The sequence below is a fragment of the Pristis pectinata genome, chromosome 9, assembly GCF_009764475.1.
Source record: "Pristis pectinata isolate sPriPec2 chromosome 9, sPriPec2.1.pri, whole genome shotgun sequence".
In the NCBI taxonomy this organism is placed as follows: Eukaryota; Metazoa; Chordata; class Chondrichthyes; order Rhinopristiformes; family Pristidae; genus Pristis; species Pristis pectinata.
The window spans coordinates 30,054,178-30,073,034 of NC_067413.1; the positions used below are offsets into that span (position 1 = coordinate 30,054,178).

The window sequence follows — 18,857 nt, forward strand, 5'->3', positions numbered from 1 at the left end:
AATTTGTGTTGTCCATCTGCATTTATTCAAAACGTGGAGTTACTTTTAAATGAAACACAGCACTCTTACCAGTTTTAGGATTAATGCACGGATTCATAATCTTCAGAATAACATTGTGATATCTATTGGTATCACAAGCCACTGAGATGTTTAATCATTTCATTCCATAGTCTCCTCTGCCATCTACTTAAACAAGAGCAATTCACTGGACAGGCAAATTCCTACCGAGAGCACTGCAGTCTGAGCCCATCAGTCAATGCACCTATGCTGCTTTAATTGTCATAGCGACACAGCATGGGAATAGGCCTTTTGGCCCACTGAGTCCACCATCAACCACCTGTCTTCAACCTACATTAATCCCATTTTCTATTCTCCCCACATTCTCATTAACTATGTTCTTCCTGCAAAATGTTATCCTGGCACAAAAGTCAAACTTTGGAGAAATCAGCACTGCTTTTCCTGGGTCAGAGAACACGACTACACTGGGATGGACTCATTTTCCACCTTGTGGTTCCAATATATCAAATTCCTCCTCACAGTTCAGAAAAGGGAGGTTGAAACTGAATCACCTTTCAATATCAGATTTGTTTACCGAGCGCCATTTGTATCACACCAGTCTAAAGTTGCTATAGTTGAAATTCATTGTGACTTGTTAGGCATTTTGAATGGAGGCAATGAGCCCCATGATCAGCATTGTGATGCCTGTGGTCTCTGACGCTTGAAGCACCTGTAAGTTTCACTTGTGGTTTTAAGATGGCATACATCTTGGGACTGAGTTCTTGGACTGTTGCTTGTTTAGATTTTTTTTTGACTGGTCCACAATCTGAACCGTAATCTTAACCATTTTCTTGTTTATGAATGTTGTAAAGGAAATACACATTTTAAAAAACATGGAGTTTGAAGACAGTATTTCTAAATTTCCATGACCTTGTAAAATATTGACAAATACAATAATTCAAGTACTCTTAATGTTTTCAATTTGGAGGTTGCTGCGGCTTTAAATTGAATGAGTACACTCAGAAGAAATACTGTCTTTTTAAAGCTGAAATAATTTTTTCAAACTGATAAGCCACCAAAACTTGTAATAATTTGGAATGAGAAGAGTGAATTAAATAACCAAGCAGCAACCTTCTCAGAGTGTCTGATGTGCAAGGTAATATGCTGCAATTTAACTTCACAGCTCTTAAAGTCCTATAAATGTCATAAGGTGTAATCATTCTTCTATCAAGCTTCACGCAGCAGACTATTAAGGCAAATTATATTGTGATGTTGTATTCTCCCATTGTTTACTGTCCCAGTAGGAGTTTGAGTTGAAATTCAATTAGTCTAGCTATGTATTTTGAGTTGTATGTTGTGCAGGACAGAATAGATCCACATCAGATACCTTGCACGTCACATGGAAAATCTGAGAATGTTACAGATATGAGTTATATTCTCCATTAACTTATTTGCACCATCGAATAAAATTGCATAAGGTCAGATTTTAAATGTTTTATTTCATCTTTATAACCTCTCCATGTAATTTAACGTTTTCCTGTGTTTTCCTCAACCTAAGTGTCTGTGTATCTGTTTTTCTTTTTAGATTTGACACAGTTGAAGGCATGTAAGTGGTTGTTTAAATTATTTGAAACAACTTTTTCAACATTTGTCAGCAACAACTTGAATTTCAGTTCCATTGGACAAGAACGTATAAACTTTCCGACATCGGGTGGGACTCGTTGGTGTTATCTCCTAATAAGATGGAAGCTGCTTGTTCCAAAAATTTCCTCTGTCAAAACATATCTAATTAGCAGGGAAAGTAACTGAATTATCCAAATCGAACATCAAGCATGAAAATACAAAAATTGAAATATCTTACTTCAGGCTGAAGTGTTGTAGAATTATATAGTGGGAATTAAACAGGCTTATTTTTGGAGCAATCAACTATGTAATCTCTCTGCTGGTTAACTGTGTACTCCCATCAAATCCATGGTAGGAAGGATGAGGAAGCTTCCACTTGAATGCTTGTGTGTCACTGAGCCCTTGAACTGCTTTTTGCTTTCCTGCTCCTTTCTACAGTTCGACAAGTCCTTTTTGGGAGCGGTGGCCAAACCAATAGTCCTGCTTTTGCTGTATCGCACTACTCTGAAGATTTTACTTTTTATTTCCCTTCTGTTGAATGGATTCAGTGAGGTGCAAATGATCCCGCAGTTACTGCATTTGGAATGGAAATGACCGTGTTATGATTGCATTCTTCCAATGGGCATCCGGGAGAGAGAAAAATCACGTGACTTTAGTCAAAGGACATAAGATGGTGTAATCCCAGCACTAACCAGAACAACTTATTCTGTTTATTACTGTCACCTCTGTTCTGTTCTTGTACCCAAGTCCTTCCATCAGGATGTGCTTGGGACTTTGTCTTCAGGATTCTGCTGACTGGTTTTGCATTCCATTTTCCTCTGTCTTCATCAGGTCTGACTGGTGGGCTGTTGGGGATGATGTGATTTTTGTTTTCTGATTGTTAACTTTGAAAGCAGTTGTCTGAGGAAAAACCTCAAGGCACAGTTTTAAAGTGAATGGTGACTTTGACTTTGACCTTGATCTTCATAAACAAATCAGGAGGTTTTCTTTGTGTCTGGCCAAGTGAGAGCTCATTGTTATCCAAGATTTTTCCTTCCCCTTCCCATCCTGACCCTATCAATTAAGTACAAAATACAATGCTAGAAGAATTCAGAGCATCAAGCAGCATCTGTGGAGGCAAAAGGTGCAAGTCAGCTTTTCATGTTGAGACCCTGCATTAGCACCCTGAGGGGAAACAGGAAAGATTGCCAGGATATAGCAGTGTGAAGGGGGTTGGGTGTTAGGTGGAGCCAGATGGGGAGGGGATTTTGTGCATATGGAACCAGATGGGGTGAATGGATGGGGGGGGATGAACAAAGGGAGAAGAGAACTTGGTGGTCTGGTGAGTGTGTGGGGGAGGAGAGCACTGGGGGTGTGGGTTACCTTTTTCATCTTCTGTTTATCTTTCCCAGCCTCTATACCACACCCCCCTCCTGCACTGCTATATCCTGGCAACCTTTCCTGTTTCCCGTCAGTCCTGATGTAGGGTTCAAGCCGAAATTTCAACTTGCATCTTTTGCCTCCACAGATGCTGCTCGACCCACTGAGTTCTTCTAGCAGTTCTGATTTTTGTTCTTGATTCCAGTATCTTCAGTCTCTTGTGTCTTCATACCAGTTGTGCATTTAGTGTAGAATACTGTGTGGTATTCTAGTTAAGTTCAGTGGGAAAGCTGATTGAAGTTATGATCATGTTTGATCTCCCTCCTATTAACTGCTCTTTTTTTCCCCTTTCTGCATTTTGAGGGACGGTTTAATCATGAGCCTGTACCAGACTGACTCCCCCTCTCCTCTGTGTCTCCAAGTGCTTGTTAAAGTTTGGAATAGCTGGAAATTAGAGGACAGTGAACTTTGGGGCAGCTCTTTTAAGGAAAAGCTACTTTAAGGACTAAATAAGCCCCCGTAAACGTATGCACTTAATCAGTTGTTCACTATGGACAAGATTTTCCCACCCTTCAGCCTGATTTTGGAGGGAAGAAGTGTGATTTCTCCAGAGGTATGTAACTCCCTATGAGTTTGGAGTAAAGTCAGGGCACAGTGGTATCTATTGAAAGGGTGGCCTGGTGCACCAAACCTTTTCTTGATTTGGCTTCTTCTGAAACAATGAAATCACATCTCTCCTAAAGCTTCATTTGGTTTGCATGTGCTGTGTGCATTGAGAAGCTAACTGATTCTGGTTACCGGTTACAGAAGCCCTCTAGCCCAGATGGAGGAAGAGCGGAGAGAACACGTGGCAAAGATGAAGAAGATGGAGATGGAAATGGAACAAGTCTTCGAAATGAAAGTCAAAGAGAAGATTCAGAAGCTGAAAGATTCCGAGGCAGAGGTAACAGCACTTCAGAATACTGCGATTAGCAACGTGCACATCTAGACTTCAGAAGAGCTTTTGCTGTATTGATTTGCCAAGGAATGATCATGTAAAGTTTCTGTACTTCTGAATTATTTTTTGTCTGATGCACGGATTCCATCAATTCCGATGGAATATCCATCAAGCTGTGAGCTTGTCGGCACATATTTAAAAAGTAATTCTTGCTTTGTGAGTGCTGCTTAGACCAGTGTTTATTGATCACCCCTTGTAAAGTGCCTTTGCCTCCTCGAAATACTTCAATCTGTGCAGCCTTCTGTGGTGCTTTGATACAATGGAGTATTTGCCAGGTCTCTTCAGAGGGCAGTTAAGGCAGCAGACAGGATGTGGCTGTGGGATCTTAAACTCAGTGAACTAGTGAGTGTCTTGAGAATCCAACCACTTTGTAGGCACTTTTACCAATCCTGGATTTTAGGTGACATTTCAGTTTGAGTTTAGAAGAAAGAAACATGATTTTGGTGAAATGTCAGAAGCTATGATATAAATATGTAGCAGGCTCGCGGGCCTTCTATTTATTGTCTTCAGAGGGTAAAGAGTAATCTCGGTATGTCCTGCTGTTTGAGTTGAGAACATCTCGGTGTTTGAAATGAAACTTTGAGTATGTTGAAGTGCAATAACTGGAGAAGTGGTCTTTCAGGAAAGGTTCTTTGTTCAAGTCGCATGTACGATTGTTGATAACAGTTTAAAAGCTAATGGGTAGGCAAAGCTACAGCTTTTGTTATGTTTACTTGTACTGTAACCCTTGTTTTGGATCATTAGATCCATGTTGGTACAGCCAACCAACAACTTGTGTTTCAGAATCAGATTTATTATCACTGACTTGTATGATTTGAAATTTATTGTTTTGCGGCTGCAGTACAGTGCAAAGGCATAAAATTACTATAAATTATAAAAATAAACAGTGCAAAAATAATAATGAGGTAGTGTTCTGCAGTCTCTTGCGATTCTGTGCATTGGAGCCTCTGTACCAGACTGCAGTTTGTAGAGTTGGTCGCTGTGTTTGTTAATTAGGATGTTTAAAATAACATTGTAATTTTTCCAGGTTGGCAAGGGGGTAGGGTATCCTCAGCTCCCCCATCAATTGGGCCTAACACTGAAAGAACTAGGCCTTGTGCCTTCAGTCTGGGAAGTGAGGACTGGGCTTTCAGTAAAGTGTGAACTGTCACTGACTGTCAGGTGGGGCGAGGGAACATCGTTTAATTCACATGCCTTGCCTTGTAGCTCCAGCGACGCCACGAACAAATGAAGAAGAATTTAGAAGCGCAGCACAAAGAGCTTGAGGAGAAGCGCCGCCAGTTTGAAGACGAGAAGCAGAACTGGGAGGCTCAGCAACGCATCTTGGAGCAGCAAAAGCTGGATTCCACCAGGTACACTATCACACTCACAGCTCTTATGTGTTAGCTTTTTGGGCACCTGCCCCTCCCTCTGCTCAGTCCACTGATGTCTCAATCCATCAGTGCTTGGAGTGTGGCAGTTCAGGGCACTGAATTTGGCCAGTAGGCCAAAACAATCCACTGCCCCACTTCCAGTGGAGCCACGTCACCACCTGTTTCAGCCATTCCAGGAGGTCTAGCCAGAGCTGCTCCTTGTCTCCTAATGAGCACCTGGGTCTGTTGGATTCTGAACTCTTAGCTCCCACACAGGTCCTCTTGTCTCTATTAGACCGTTCAGTAATTAAAAAAATAAATCAAATCCAGGCCTTAGTTCCAGTGGACATGGCCTCAGTATCCGGAATCTGTCCAGTTACTAGTTTGTTCCCTCTGTAATGCTATGAATGAATGCTATAGGCCTTGGCTCAAATATCATGCTTGTAGTTAGGTATTGAGACTGCAGGCAGCACCCCAGCTGTTGTGTTCTGTGTGACAGCCATAAAATGACAGTGCTTCTGTCAAAGTTAGACAGCCAGTGTTTGTTGGAGCATAAACTTGGTGATTGTCAGATTCTCTGTCCTGGATTTCCATTAACGAACTCTTGATCATTGACCATTGGCTTTGTGGTGACACCTTAATCATCATTGTCTTCAGGTCTGGGCTCAGTAAATCACTGGGTCACAGACTTCAGGCATTCACTGAATCACAGGCCCTTCACAGAACTGTAAGTTTGATGATTTATGATTACAAGTTTGATGCTCTTTTTAACATGTCGTCAAGTCGAGTTTATTATCATATTTACATTGAGTTTATTGACATGTAGCAGGGAGAAAGGATTTGGCAGAAGTTCAGTTTCTTTGTGTTTTTGCCCTTTGTTGCAATGAACACAGGAACTAATGGTCTCCCATTGAATGGGTTACGCACATCTCCAATGGCCACGAATGAAAGGTGGAAAGTCTTCTGTTGATCGTGGCTTTCAGCCCATTCTGGAGCATGGACTGCTGCCAATTTGTGCACAGCAAGCTCCCACAGTGTGAAAATGACAGAAGAATTTGTCTCCAAGTGTTGGCTGAAGGAAACTCCTGACCAGGCTGGTCTGTGGGATCTTCTAGATCTGCCTGAGAGGGCAGATGGGGTCACTGTTTAATATCTCATCGAAGCCATGTCACCTCAGACAGCAGCACCAGATTTTCCCCTGCTGTAGGAGGTGTAACACCTGTCCCTCCACCACCTCCATCACCATCATTAGGGCCCTAAACAGTCCTTCCAAGTGAGACAATGATTTACATGCACCTCCTCCAACCTTGGCTACTGCATTCAGTGCTCTCGATGTGGCGTTTTCTACATCAGTGAGACCAGCCATAGCCTAGGTGACTGCTTGGCTAAGCACTGTGCTCAGTCCTCAATGGCCGTCTTGAGCTCCTAGTTGTTAGCCATTTTAATTCCCCTTCCCATTTCCGCAAACACAAACTAGAGGAACAGCACCTCGTATTCCACCTGTGTAGTCTACAACCTAGCAACATGAACATTGACTTCTCCAATTTCGAGTAACCAACACCCCCTGTTCTTTTCTCTCTCCTGATCCACCCAGGTTCTCCTCACTCACTCACTCCCTTCTTTCCAGCCCCCCCAGCCCCGTTTTCCAGTTTTTTTTTTTCCCCCCCACCTGGTTCCATTTGTCTATCACCCATACATTCCATCCACTGGACTCCCCAACACTGTCCACCATCCCTGCCTTATCTGGACACACATCACCTTCCTCCTTTTATCAGATTCCATCATCTGCAGCACTTTATAGTCTCCACTATCACCTCCCAGTCTCTGTTGCCTCCCTCTTCATCTGACTCCCGTCTGCCCATCAATCCCTCCCCACTTGGAGCCATCTATCACTTGCCAGCTCCTGGCTCACCCCTCCTCTTTATACCAAATATCTCCCCTCTACACTCTGTCCTGATGCAGGGTCTTGACCTGAAGTGTTGACCATCCCTCTGCCTCCACAGATGTTGAGTTTCTCCAGTAGCCTGCTTCTTGTTCCAGTAACAGACTATGGGTCTGCATTCCTGGGAGTGAGATGTGACCCCACAATATCCTGGCAGAACTAAAGCCGCTCACTGAGCCACTGAGTGTGAATGCACTTGCTTTGTATTATGTGGCCAGTTGGCAGGTCCGGCTGGGTCCTGCTACCTCCCGTCATAGGAGGAGGGATTCCCTGCCTGCTTTGTAGCTGAACATGTCTAGGTCTGCACCAATCCGAGACCAGGTCAGGTACTTTGGTCCTGAGACATCGGCAAGGCCATCCTGATTCAAATCTGCGTTGGTTCTTTTGCTTGTTCCACTGTAGCATGCTGATATTTGTGTTGTTTTCTTTCAAAGGACCTTGGAAAAGAACAAGAAGAAAGGGAAGATCTTTTAAACATTTGAAGGCCACCAATTATGTACTTGCCAATTTGCCAGCCCTGGACATAATTTTTTTTTTGAAAGGATTCAACTTTGCACCTATTATCTCTATATAATGTTAATGTATTAGCATGTGAAATGGCCAACTTAATACTATGTACATTAATTTCTATTTGTAGTCTCTGGTATAGGAAGTTAGACAAGTCTCGCGTTACCTGGGGTGTATTGTATGTAGAGACACAACATCTGAATTTTTTTTTTAAGAACCTGATGCCTCCCTTTTTATGCAGATTAATGTATTCCTGTTATGCAATCATGTTCTGGTGGTTCATTTACAGAATATTGTCTGTTCTTCCACAGATGTAAGAACTTTGAAAGGCGGTTAGAAGAAACAGTGCGATAATTTGTTGTAGTTATACTGTGCTTTAAGAAGTTATACCACTCTATCTAATGTAGATAGAGCAGAGATTGTCCAACTCATTCTCATTCTTGACCAACATCTGTTCCTCTTCCACCTTTCACAGTTTTGTCCCCAAACCTCCAGAAATATTTAAACTAACAGGCTCAGCCACTTATGTAATGTGTTGTCTTAGATTTTTGCTGTTTTCATTCAATAATTAATGTTCTCTAGTAAAACATTAACTTTTTGTAATTGCTTCATTTATTGTAACAATTAATTTAGATACTTCATTTATTGCCCAGCAACATGCTGAAAAATTCAAAAAAAAAGCATAGCTTTTGTATGTTAGGAAGTGGGGGAGGAATGAAGAACTTGCGTTCTCTTGCATTTTATTGTAACTGACTAAAGTGCTGCATTTCCTGTATGCTCTGGAGCCATTAAAGCACCTTCAGTTATAAGGGCAGTCAAGCTTGCATCTCCATGCTCAGTGGATTCATGGCCTCTGGGTGTTGGAGAAGGGTGGGTGGGAGGGGAGGGAGGGAGTCACATGTAGCTGTATACACGTTACCCATCTCTGTATTTCTGTTTGTATTGTACAGAGTCACATAATAAAATGATGTTGTGATGACGTCAGTGCTTCTTCCTGCAATGTGATGTCTCTGACAGCCACGTTAACAAAAGAATGAGTTCGCATTTGACCTAATGATGATGATTTTATGTTCGTATGGCGGTCAGGATGATCCAAAAGAATAAACTTTACCTGGGACACAGGCGAGCACTCCTCTGTGAGATGGTGCTGGGGATTTCCTGTGTCTGTGTAAGAGGGGTTAATATCTCATCAAGAGCAGCCCCTGTGGTGTACTCCTCCTTCAGAATGCTTCCAGGAGTGTTGGCTGAGATTTTCTGCTCCTTTTCTAGGCTTGGGATTGAACCCACAGCCTTCTGTCTCACCCACTGCAGTTCCCACTTCTACCCTATTCCCACTAACGCTGGACTTCTAACCACTGGCAACTGTGCTGGCTGGCAACAACATGGGGGTTCCTCAGAGTTGGAGGGCCATTCTTGGGTCAGAGAAGGAGCAGCAGGGCCACCAAGAGCCCACAAAACTCATTTACTGTTGAAACAAAGTTTGGCTGTGCACGAGCCCATGTGAACACAAAGCAGTCGGTGACCCAGAGCATTGGTGCTAGCAGCAGGGTGCCCCACCTGGGGCTGGGGTGTCTACCTTCCCAGTAAGTGTCTGCTTCAATTCCCCATCGTTACCGCTCCCTGTCTCTGCCTGGCCCACTGACTCCATCCCCACCTCCCACTTAACCTGCCCTCCCTCCAGCCCACTTACCACCTATCCCCCTTGTCCCACTACCCCCTCCCTCCCCCGATTCCTCTATCCCTAAGTATGCTGTAGAGCTGTGGTTGGGGTCACAGATTGCTTGCTGTCCTGGACCAGACAGACTGATTTCTGTGGGTTTGAGAAGGCTTTAATCAGGTCAAAACAGATCCATGTGTGGTGTTGGTGTTGGTGCTGCTCCTTGCACTTCTCTGGGTGCTGGTGTGATGTGAAAGTCATGTCCTGAGTGCCTGTGGATGGATGGAATCCAGGCATATTTGAGGAGGAGCAGCTCCTTGACCATGGGAGGAAAGAGTTGTGGAGGCCCTGGTGACGATGATCCCTGCGTCAGATGGCACAGGGACCCTTCTGCAGTTACCACATATGGATATGTCTCCTTTCTTGCAGATGGTCGTAGTTGTGGCACCTCTGAGTCCCCTCACAGATGTGGACTCCCCAACCATATCCAGTCCACTAACCCACCCTGATCCTGGCCACATTCTCCATATCCTCCACTCTCCACTGCCATGGACTTCTGGTGCTCGAAAGGATCTGATTCTGCTGTTGGAGAGCCCTGGTGCTGGGTTTGTTTACCCATATTCCCCAACACCTCTTTCCCCCCCCACCCCCATCCCATGAGCCCAGGGCCTTATTCCCTTTTACTCCTGATGATCTCTGCAGCCTTTCACCTGAAAACCCACCTCCCTCTTCATGGTCTCCTTCCCTCCAATTCCTCCTTCCCTCCAATTCCTCCTCCTTCCAGCTCACTCCCTCCTCCAGTTCTCTCCCTCCCTCCAGCTTGGTTCCCCCTCTCACTTTCTCCTCCTATTGGGTAATGCAGGCATCACAGAGGCTCCTCCAGCACTGAACATAGAACAGCACAGCAGAGGAATAGGCCCTTCAACCCACAATGTCTGTGCTGACTATGATGCCAATTTAAACTAATCCCATCTGCCTACATGTGGTCCATATCCCTCCATTCCCTGCCTATTCATGTGCCTGTCTAAATACCTTTTAAACATTGCTGTCGTATCTACTTCCACTGGCAGTGTATTCCAGGCACCTACCACTCTGTTTTCTGGGAATGTGGGTAAACCAACCCAGCACCAGAAGTCCATGGCATTCAGTGGGATGGTGGAGAGTGTAATAGGGTGACCAGAACAGCACGCAATGCTCCAAATGTATACAGCTACAACATGACTTTGTAAGTTTTATACTCAATCACCCCCATCCCACTACCCCCCTGCCCAAATGAAGGCAAGCATGATGTATGCCTTCTTTACCACTTATCTACGTGTGTTGACACTTTCAGGCAGCTATGCACTTTCACCCCATGATTCCTCTGTACATCAGTGCTCCTAAGGGTCCTGCCATCTGCTGTATGCTTTCCTCTTACATTTGACCTCCAATATATATCTATCACAAACAGACCTCCATTCAGAACAACACCCCTCCACTACTACCCTGTCTTCTATCCTGTGCCAATTTTGCATCCATTCTACCAAGTCTCCATGGATCCCTTGTGCCTCAATCTTCTGGATCAGCCTACCATGAAAGACCTGGACAAGAGCATTACTAAAAGGCCATGTAGATAACATCCACTGCCCTAACCTCATCAATCATCTTTCTCACCCCATCAAAAAAAGTAAAGTTTTAAGGTGTGACCTCCCCTACACAAAGCAATGCTGACTATCCCTAATAAGCCTATGCTTTCCCAGATGTGAGTAGATCCTATCCCCAAGAACCTTCAATAATTTCGTTACCACTGATGTGAGGCTAACTGGCCTATAACTTCCTGGTTTGTCTCTACTGCCCTGTGGTACAGAGGACCAATAATGTTGTCCCCTCATGCTGTGGGGATCCTTAAGGTCACACCCCCTCTTCATGCTGCCCCTTGGGAAGTTCTCTAAAGCCAGGTGAAGCTTCAGGGTGTAAAATGATCACTGCTGTTTAGCAAGCTACCTCACCCACTATTCTGGGCTCTTCCACCTTGTCCGCTCCTGGAAGCAGTACAAGTTCCTCCCTTTATTATTCCCATTCACCTTGCAGTGTTCTCCTAGTATTATACCCATTCTCCTTCCTCAGCTACAGTATTGAGGTGCTCCAAACTGTTTGCTCCGTATGTTCAACACCAACCCTGACTACAGCCCCTCCCCCCAACCTATACAAACACCACCTAATCAGCTCGCTCAGAAACCAACCCCTTCCACCTGTTATACCCACACCCTGTTCTCCCTTACCCTGTTGTCTCCTGCACCTTGGGCAAACTATTGCTCCTCCAGAGCACTTTGCCCCTGTTAGCAATCCAGTTCCACCCCCACCCCTCCATCTCCATATCCTGCTGTGCTGGGTCTCAATCCCTGAATGAATCGATTTTCAAATTATCACCTTTTATCTTCCAATGCAGTCCTGGTTTTCCCTCTTTCTTGTGACATCCTGCAAACTGACACCCTCCCAAACTTTGTTCTGACGCCAGGTGTCTGGGTCGGTGCTCTGAGCCCCGAGCTCTGGAAACTGCTGGACTTCTTCCTCAAACCCACCTCCCTGACCACTTGCCACTGATACCTTCTTGGTTTATGTATTCTTGGTCCTGCACCTTGAACAGTTTCTCTGCATTAAAGGCCCCCTTCAATTGTTTCTGTCAGTGAGAGAGACAAACACAAGGCTGGATGTACAGAGACTGAGTAAATCCTGATCCAGGGAGCTAGCAGAGGAATGACAGGCTGAATAGCCTGCTCCCTATGGGCTGTTTTTGACTTCTGCCTGTACTGTTCTCTCCCCAGTATCCCTTGCTCATATTAGAAACTACGTTCACCAGTGCAGTTATGCTAGGTCTTCAGATCTGCTGCTGGCAACTTCCCACAAGTATTTCCTTCCTCTTGGCAGTTCTGTGAGATATTTGACCTCAAAGCTGTTGCCCATCACTTAAATCTATCAAAAACTTGTTTGGTGAATTGTTTTCTGCTGCTGGGCTGATCCAACAAGCTGTCAAGAGGTGTTTTAGGGAAGTGTAGCTAATTACTAACCAGTTACAATTAGCATTAAATATTGCCTGTGCCTGCTGGTCTTTAACTAACAAACAAATTGGTTAGATTTGAAATCAACTTTAAATATTTCATTTGCCACTTTAATTGAACTCTTTCACTTGTAAGGAATTATTTTGTTAAATTAAAAAAATCAGAAAAGACAAAATGGAAAGAATTTTACAGGAGGATGAGAACGGGAGGAACAGTGCGGGAGAGGCAGACTTCATGTCTGGTTCCTGTCTTAATTCAGCATTTCCTGTCTCGGCAGAAAGCCTCCCTCCCCAATGTCCAGATGTGGAGAGACCTGATGACTGTGATACCGGGAAAACAAGGCTGCTTTGCTAAACGCTGAGGGGAGCAAAGTTTCAGAAGCAGCACAAATGGTATTTTATAATCGTGGGGGAGCAGTTGTAGTTATTGGTGAATGCAGGTATGATAATGAGATTAAAATATTTAATTAGCAGAAAAAAAATCTCAGAATTACTATGATGTCCTGTGATTGTCCATGATTGTTAAAGCTCTGAGAAATTGCAGATGTTTTGCAGCAGGTTGGAATATTGTCCCCAAATATGATATATTAATTCTGTAACAGGTTGTTCCTGTTTGTGCATTGAATGCTTGGTCTGCTGTTTGCATTAAGTTTCTCAGCTGGAATTTGCCAACAGATCTGATCATTTATTTGAAATGTTCTTTAACTGGATCTTGGGTCTGGACTTGGGATTTCTCTTCCCAAAGTGGTTGTTGGCAGAAGGACAATTAGAAATTTCAAAATGGATGGATTTTTGTTGGGTAAAGCATATCAAAGAGTTGCGGAGACAGACATAACATTCAGCTCTGCCACGATTCAGTTGTATGTGGAGCAGGCTGATGGATTCACTGTGCGATTATATTGCTCTGCAGTGGAAACTGCATGTTTAGATTTTGTGAATTAATGTTGTCACAAACCCATTACAGCTGCCAGTGTCACATTTGTTTACCCAAAAGAGATGATGCCTTGTGTTGGTGAAATGATAACATGGGATTCTCAGCACAGAACAGGGCATTCACTGCTCTTCCTCATGCTGGAGTTTCTCCTCCTCTCAGCATGCCCCTAATATTCTCCTTGGGGACACCAATGCTGTTTGTCTGGACCGCTCCCTGTGTCCACTTTCTCTGGGTGAGGCAGTTTTTCCTGAATTCCCTTTGGACATACTGGTGCCTATCTGCCATTTGTGGTGCACTCTGCCATCAGTTAAAGGATCCTCCCTGCATCTCAGCCATCAAACCTTCCCTAACTCTGCACAGATTTATCAACAAACCCTGAGGACACATTCTCTTTTTGAAAGAAAAGGGTTGTGATCTTTTCTGCATTTCTGGAGTCAACCTTGTGTTCTAATGAGAAGTGCTGGAGGTCCTGAGTGACTTGGCAAAAAGGGAGAGACAAGGAGGTGTGAGGGAGAGAAGAATTGATGCACCTACAAAGGATTAGAAATCCCTCAGGGATGGGAGGCAGATGGAGGATCCAAGTTCTGCTCTAAGCAGTACAAAGTTTGGAAAGTCAAGGTGGATTTTGCAAGTGTGAATTGAATTCAGTAAATCAGAGAATCATACAGCACAGAAACCATCAACCACCCATTTACACTAAACCCGCAAGTCTTTGGGATGTGGGAAGAAACCAGAGCATCTGGGGTCATAGTGAGAACATGCAAACTCCACACAGACAGCACCTGAGGTCAGGATTGAACCCAGGTCTTCAGAGTTGTAACGTAGCAGTTCTACCCACTGTTGCACTGTGCTACCCAGGTCAGATCACAGTTTTAACATATTCCTGTGCTTGTTGCTTCTCTTTCACCCAGATATCTCTGTAAACTCGGCAATCATGGCCTCATCCTATCAGAGAGATTCCCCTTGTCCTATCCATCCCTCCCCCACAATCAATGCAATTTGCAAATAATTTGTTTGTTTGAAACTAACTTGGAGTATAATGTTCAGTTCTGGTCGACTCATTCTCGGAAGGATGTGGAAGCTTTAGAGAAGGTGCAGAGGAGATTTACCTGGATGCTGCCTGGATTGGAGAGCATGTCTTATGAGGATAGGTTGAGCGAGCTAGGGCTTTTCTCTTTGGAGCGAAGGAGAATGAGAGGTGACCTGATAAAGGTGTACAAGATGATAAGAGGCATAGATCGAGTGGACAATCAGAGGCTTTTTCCCAGGGCGAAAATGGCTAATCTGAGGGGGCATAAATTTAAGGTGATTGGAGGAAGGTACAAGGGGGATGTCAGAGTAAGTTTTTTTTTACACAGAGAGTGGTGGGTGCATGGAATGCACTGCCGGCAGAGGTTGTGGGGGCAGATACATTAGGGACATTTAAGAGACTCTTAGATAGCTGCATGAATGATAGAGAAATGGAGGGCTATGTGGGAGGGAAGGGTTAGATAGATATTAGAGCAGGATAAAATGTTGGCACAACATCGTGGGCCGAAGGGCCTGGACTGTGTGGTAATGTTCTATGTTCTTAGTTCAATTCCCCAGTTCTGATGAAGAGTTTTCGGCCTGAAAGGGTTAACTGCTTCTCTCTCCACAGATGACCTGACCACTGGATGTTTCCAGCAATTCCTACTTTGATATCCTTTTGTAGCCTCCTTATCTCCTCTTCATGGCACACTTTCCAATCAATCTGTGTATCACCAGGAAACTTAGCAACCAAACCTTCAGTTTCTCATCCACGGTATTTCTATCAGTTGCGGCTCAACACCCATCCCTGGGGCTCTGCTCGTTAATATGTTGCCACCCAGTAACAGATCCATTTATGCCCACTCTCTGGTTCCCGTTAGCCCGCCAATCTTCTCCTTACACCAATGTGTCACCTCCTGCACCATGAGCTTTTACTTCCTCAATGACCTTTGATGCAGCATCTCATCACACACCTTCTGGGAATCTAAGTACAGGAATCCCTTTATCCACAACACAGGTTACTACTTCAAACATCTCCCTTTCACAAAACCACATTGACATTGCCCGGTTACCTTGAATTCTTCCCTGAGTAATGTCTTTAATAGCAGCTTCTAACACTTTCCCTGTGACAGACGTATAACTGGCCTGAAGTTTCCTGCTCTCTGACTCCCTCCTTGTTTGAATGAAGGAGTTACATTTTCTGTTTTCGAAACTAATGGACCCTTCCCTGAGTTCAGGGAATTTTAGAAAATGAAAACCAATGCATCAATGATTTCACCAGTCACTTCTGTTCAGACCCAGGATGAAGTCCATCAGGTCCCGGAGAGTGGCCAGTCACAGCTCCAGTGGTTTGCTCAGTCCCACTGCCCTGGTGACTGGAATTTTCTTGAGTTCCTCCCTCCCTCCCTCCAATTCCCTATTTACAGCTACTTCTGAGATTTTACTTGCATCGTCTACAGTGAAGACAAGATGCAAAATAATTGTTCAACATATCTGCCATTTCCTGTTTTCCATTAGCAATTTCCCAGTTTGCTTTCTATGACACTCACTGCTGTTGTCTTCATTTTTAAATATCTATAGAAACTCCTATTGTCTATGTTTCTGGCTAGCTTTATCTTGAACTCTAATATTTCTTTCCACATTAATCCTTTAGTCATTTTAATCCTTCAGATTTTCAGAAGGTCTTTGACAAGATGCCACACACGAGGCTGCTAAACAAGACAAGAGCCCATGGTGTTAGGAGGCAAGGTAGTAGCATGGATAGAAGATTGGCTGACTGGTAGAAGTCAGAGAGTGGGGATAAAGGGGTCCTTTACAGTATGGCTGCTGGTGACTAGTGAAGTTGCACAGGGGTCAGTGTGGGGATAACTTTTCACTTTATATGTTAATGATCTGGAATGAAGGAACTGATGACATTGTGGCCAAGTTTGCAGATGACACCAAGAAAGGTGGAGGGACAGGTAGTGTTGCAGAGGCAGGGAGTCTGCAGAAGGACTTGGACAGGTTGGGAGAGATGGAATACAGAGGAGGGGTGTGGGGTTATGCACTTTGGTAGGAAAAATAAAGGTGTAGACTATTTTCTAATTAGGGAGAGAATACAGAAATCAGAGGTGCAAAGGGACTTGGGAGTCCTAGTTCAGGATTCCCTTAAGGTTAACTTGCAAGTTGAATTAGTAGTAAGGAAGGCAAACGTAATGTTAGCATTCATTTTGAGAGGACTAGAATATAAAAGCAAGGATGTACTGCTGAGGCTTTACAAGACGTTGGTCAGACTGCATTTGGAAGATTGTGAGCAATTTTAGGCACTGTATTGAAGGAAAGATGTGCTGGCCCTGGAGAGGGTCCAGAGGAGGTTCACAAGAATGATTCCAGGAATGAAAGGCTCAACCTATGAGGAGATTTTGATGTCTCTGGGCTTGTACTCGATGGAATTCAGAAGGATGGTGTGGAGGGGGGGGGTGCGGGAGGTGGAGAGGTGGAGGAATCTCAGTGAAACCTACCAAAAGGCCTGGATAGAATGGACGTGGAGAGAATGTTTCCATTAGTAGGAGAGTCTAGGATCCGAGGGCACAGCCTCAGAATAAAGCGATGTCCCTTTAAAATTGAAATGAGGAGGAATTTCTTGCCAGAGGTGGTGAATCTGTGGAATTCGTTGCCGCAAAGGGCTGTGGAGGCCAAATCACTGGGTGTACTTAAGGCAGAGATTAATAACCCCTTGATCAATCAAGGACCTAAGGGTTATGGGGAGAAGGCCGGAGAATGCAGTTGGGTAAAAACCAGCCACGGTTGAATGACGGAGCAGACTCTAATTCTGCTCCTATATCTTATGGTCATTCTTTGCCGTGTTTTACATTCTGTCCTATTATATGTCTTATAATCTTCCGCCCCTCAACCTGTCTTTGAGCAACTCTATACTTTTTTCTTTAATTGAAAGTTAAAAATGCAGATGTTGGAAACATTCAGCTGGTCAGACAGCATCTGTAGAGATCAGATACCCTTCATCAGAACGCTTCATCTTCAAGGTGAAGCAATAACTGTTTCTCCTTCCACAGAAGCCACCTGATCTGCTGAGTGTTTCCAGCCTTTACTGTTTTTATCAATTTTTTAATTAAGTTTGAAATTATCTTAAACCCTGGGTCCACCCCCTGGAATCTTTCTTTCCCATTGGATGGTATCTATTCTGTAACATCCAATTAACTGTCTCCCCAATCTCGACTGGTTGATCCCTTAACCTAACTAACCAGTTCACCTTAGCTACCCATTTCCATGCTTTCACAGTGGCACTCAAGTTTAAAATACTAATCTTGGACCCACAATCTGAATGTAACATTATGATCACTGAAACCCAGGATACCTTCACTGTGAGGCCATGAATTAATTCAGTCACATTGCACAACACCAGGTCGACACACACAAGTCTCTGATTGTGTCTTTGTGCAAAACAGGATGTTTTTTCTCTCTCTCTCTTCGCTGTCTTGTATAATTTCCGTGTAATTTATATTCTGTGTGTTGTCTGTACCAACGTGCCTGTGATGCTGCTGCAAGTCTTTGATTGTACCTGTACCTCTCTGTACTTGTGCACACAACAATAAACTCTACTTGACTTCTTCCAGTAAGTTGTACTGATGAAGAGAACATGAGACTGGAACACTGTGTCACAGCCGCTCAAACATTTCATGGCTGCATTGTTTAAGGAGGAAGCATGTGGCATGAACTCATTTTGAGAGAACGTATTGAATTTTTGGTACATTGAACATAGAGCACGACATGTCCTGCCTGGACTTACTGTGTAGATAATGTGAACAAGGTACATTTCTGAAAAAGACAGGTTAGGTATATTTTTAAATTCTGTCTTAATCTTGTTGGCTTGTTCTCAAGGTGAAGAATAGCAGTAATAATGCAACACTGAAAAGGAAGCTGCTTAGGCACAAAGTGTGGTTGAACATCCTGTGGTCTGTGGGATGTTCTGCAGACTACATGCAGACTCCTTATACCAGTTTGTCATTACAGAACTGCTGTGGACCCAGGGAGACGGAACACTCTCGCTGTCCAGCGGTGAGTGGTTGGTTAGTGAAGAGTCTGCAAGCTCAGACAAACAAGCTCAGTAACTGATGTGACACAGTTACCCTTCTGGCTTTGTAACCTCAGGGACACAGATGGCTGATGGCAGCTCAGGACAACTATTTATGGTGCAGGAAGTTCATCTCTCTCTGTTCTGCAAATTCACCGTGTAGACAAGTGCTTTTCTAAAAAGAGCAAACCAAAGTGAGGAGGTGGGGTTATGCAAATAAAGACCTTGTTCACAGTGGTAATGGCCATTCAGCCCAACTGTCCCTGCTGTTCTTTAACAGCTTATGTTAACTGCTTAGACTGCAGAGTCCTGGTTCAGCTGAGGGTGCTGCCGATAACACCACTTGTGCTTGGAGTGTCAGCCTGGGCTTTG

The 18,857-nt window shown here is 44.0% G+C and overlaps 1 protein-coding gene across 3 annotated transcripts in view; it reads left to right on the plus strand.

Moving 5' to 3' along the window:
- The window catches only part of LOC127574687 (septin-7), a 103,885-nt gene extending 95,244 nt beyond the window's left edge, over positions 1–8,641 (plus strand). For 2 of the 3 annotated variants that reach the window (XM_052023959.1, XM_052023958.1), the window contains 4 exons: positions 1,583–1,603; positions 3,787–3,922; positions 5,183–5,328; positions 7,705–8,641. In XM_052023959.1, the coding sequence (XP_051879919.1) occupies positions 1,583–1,603; positions 3,787–3,922; positions 5,183–5,328; positions 7,705–7,744 (343 nt within the window). In that variant the 3' untranslated portion in view covers positions 7,745–8,641. The remainder of the gene's footprint in view (positions 1–1,582; positions 1,604–3,786; positions 3,923–5,182; positions 5,329–7,704) is intronic. The other variant, XM_052023957.1, reaches the window with a different exon arrangement.
- The last annotated feature ends 10,216 nt before the right edge of the window (positions 8,642–18,857 follow it).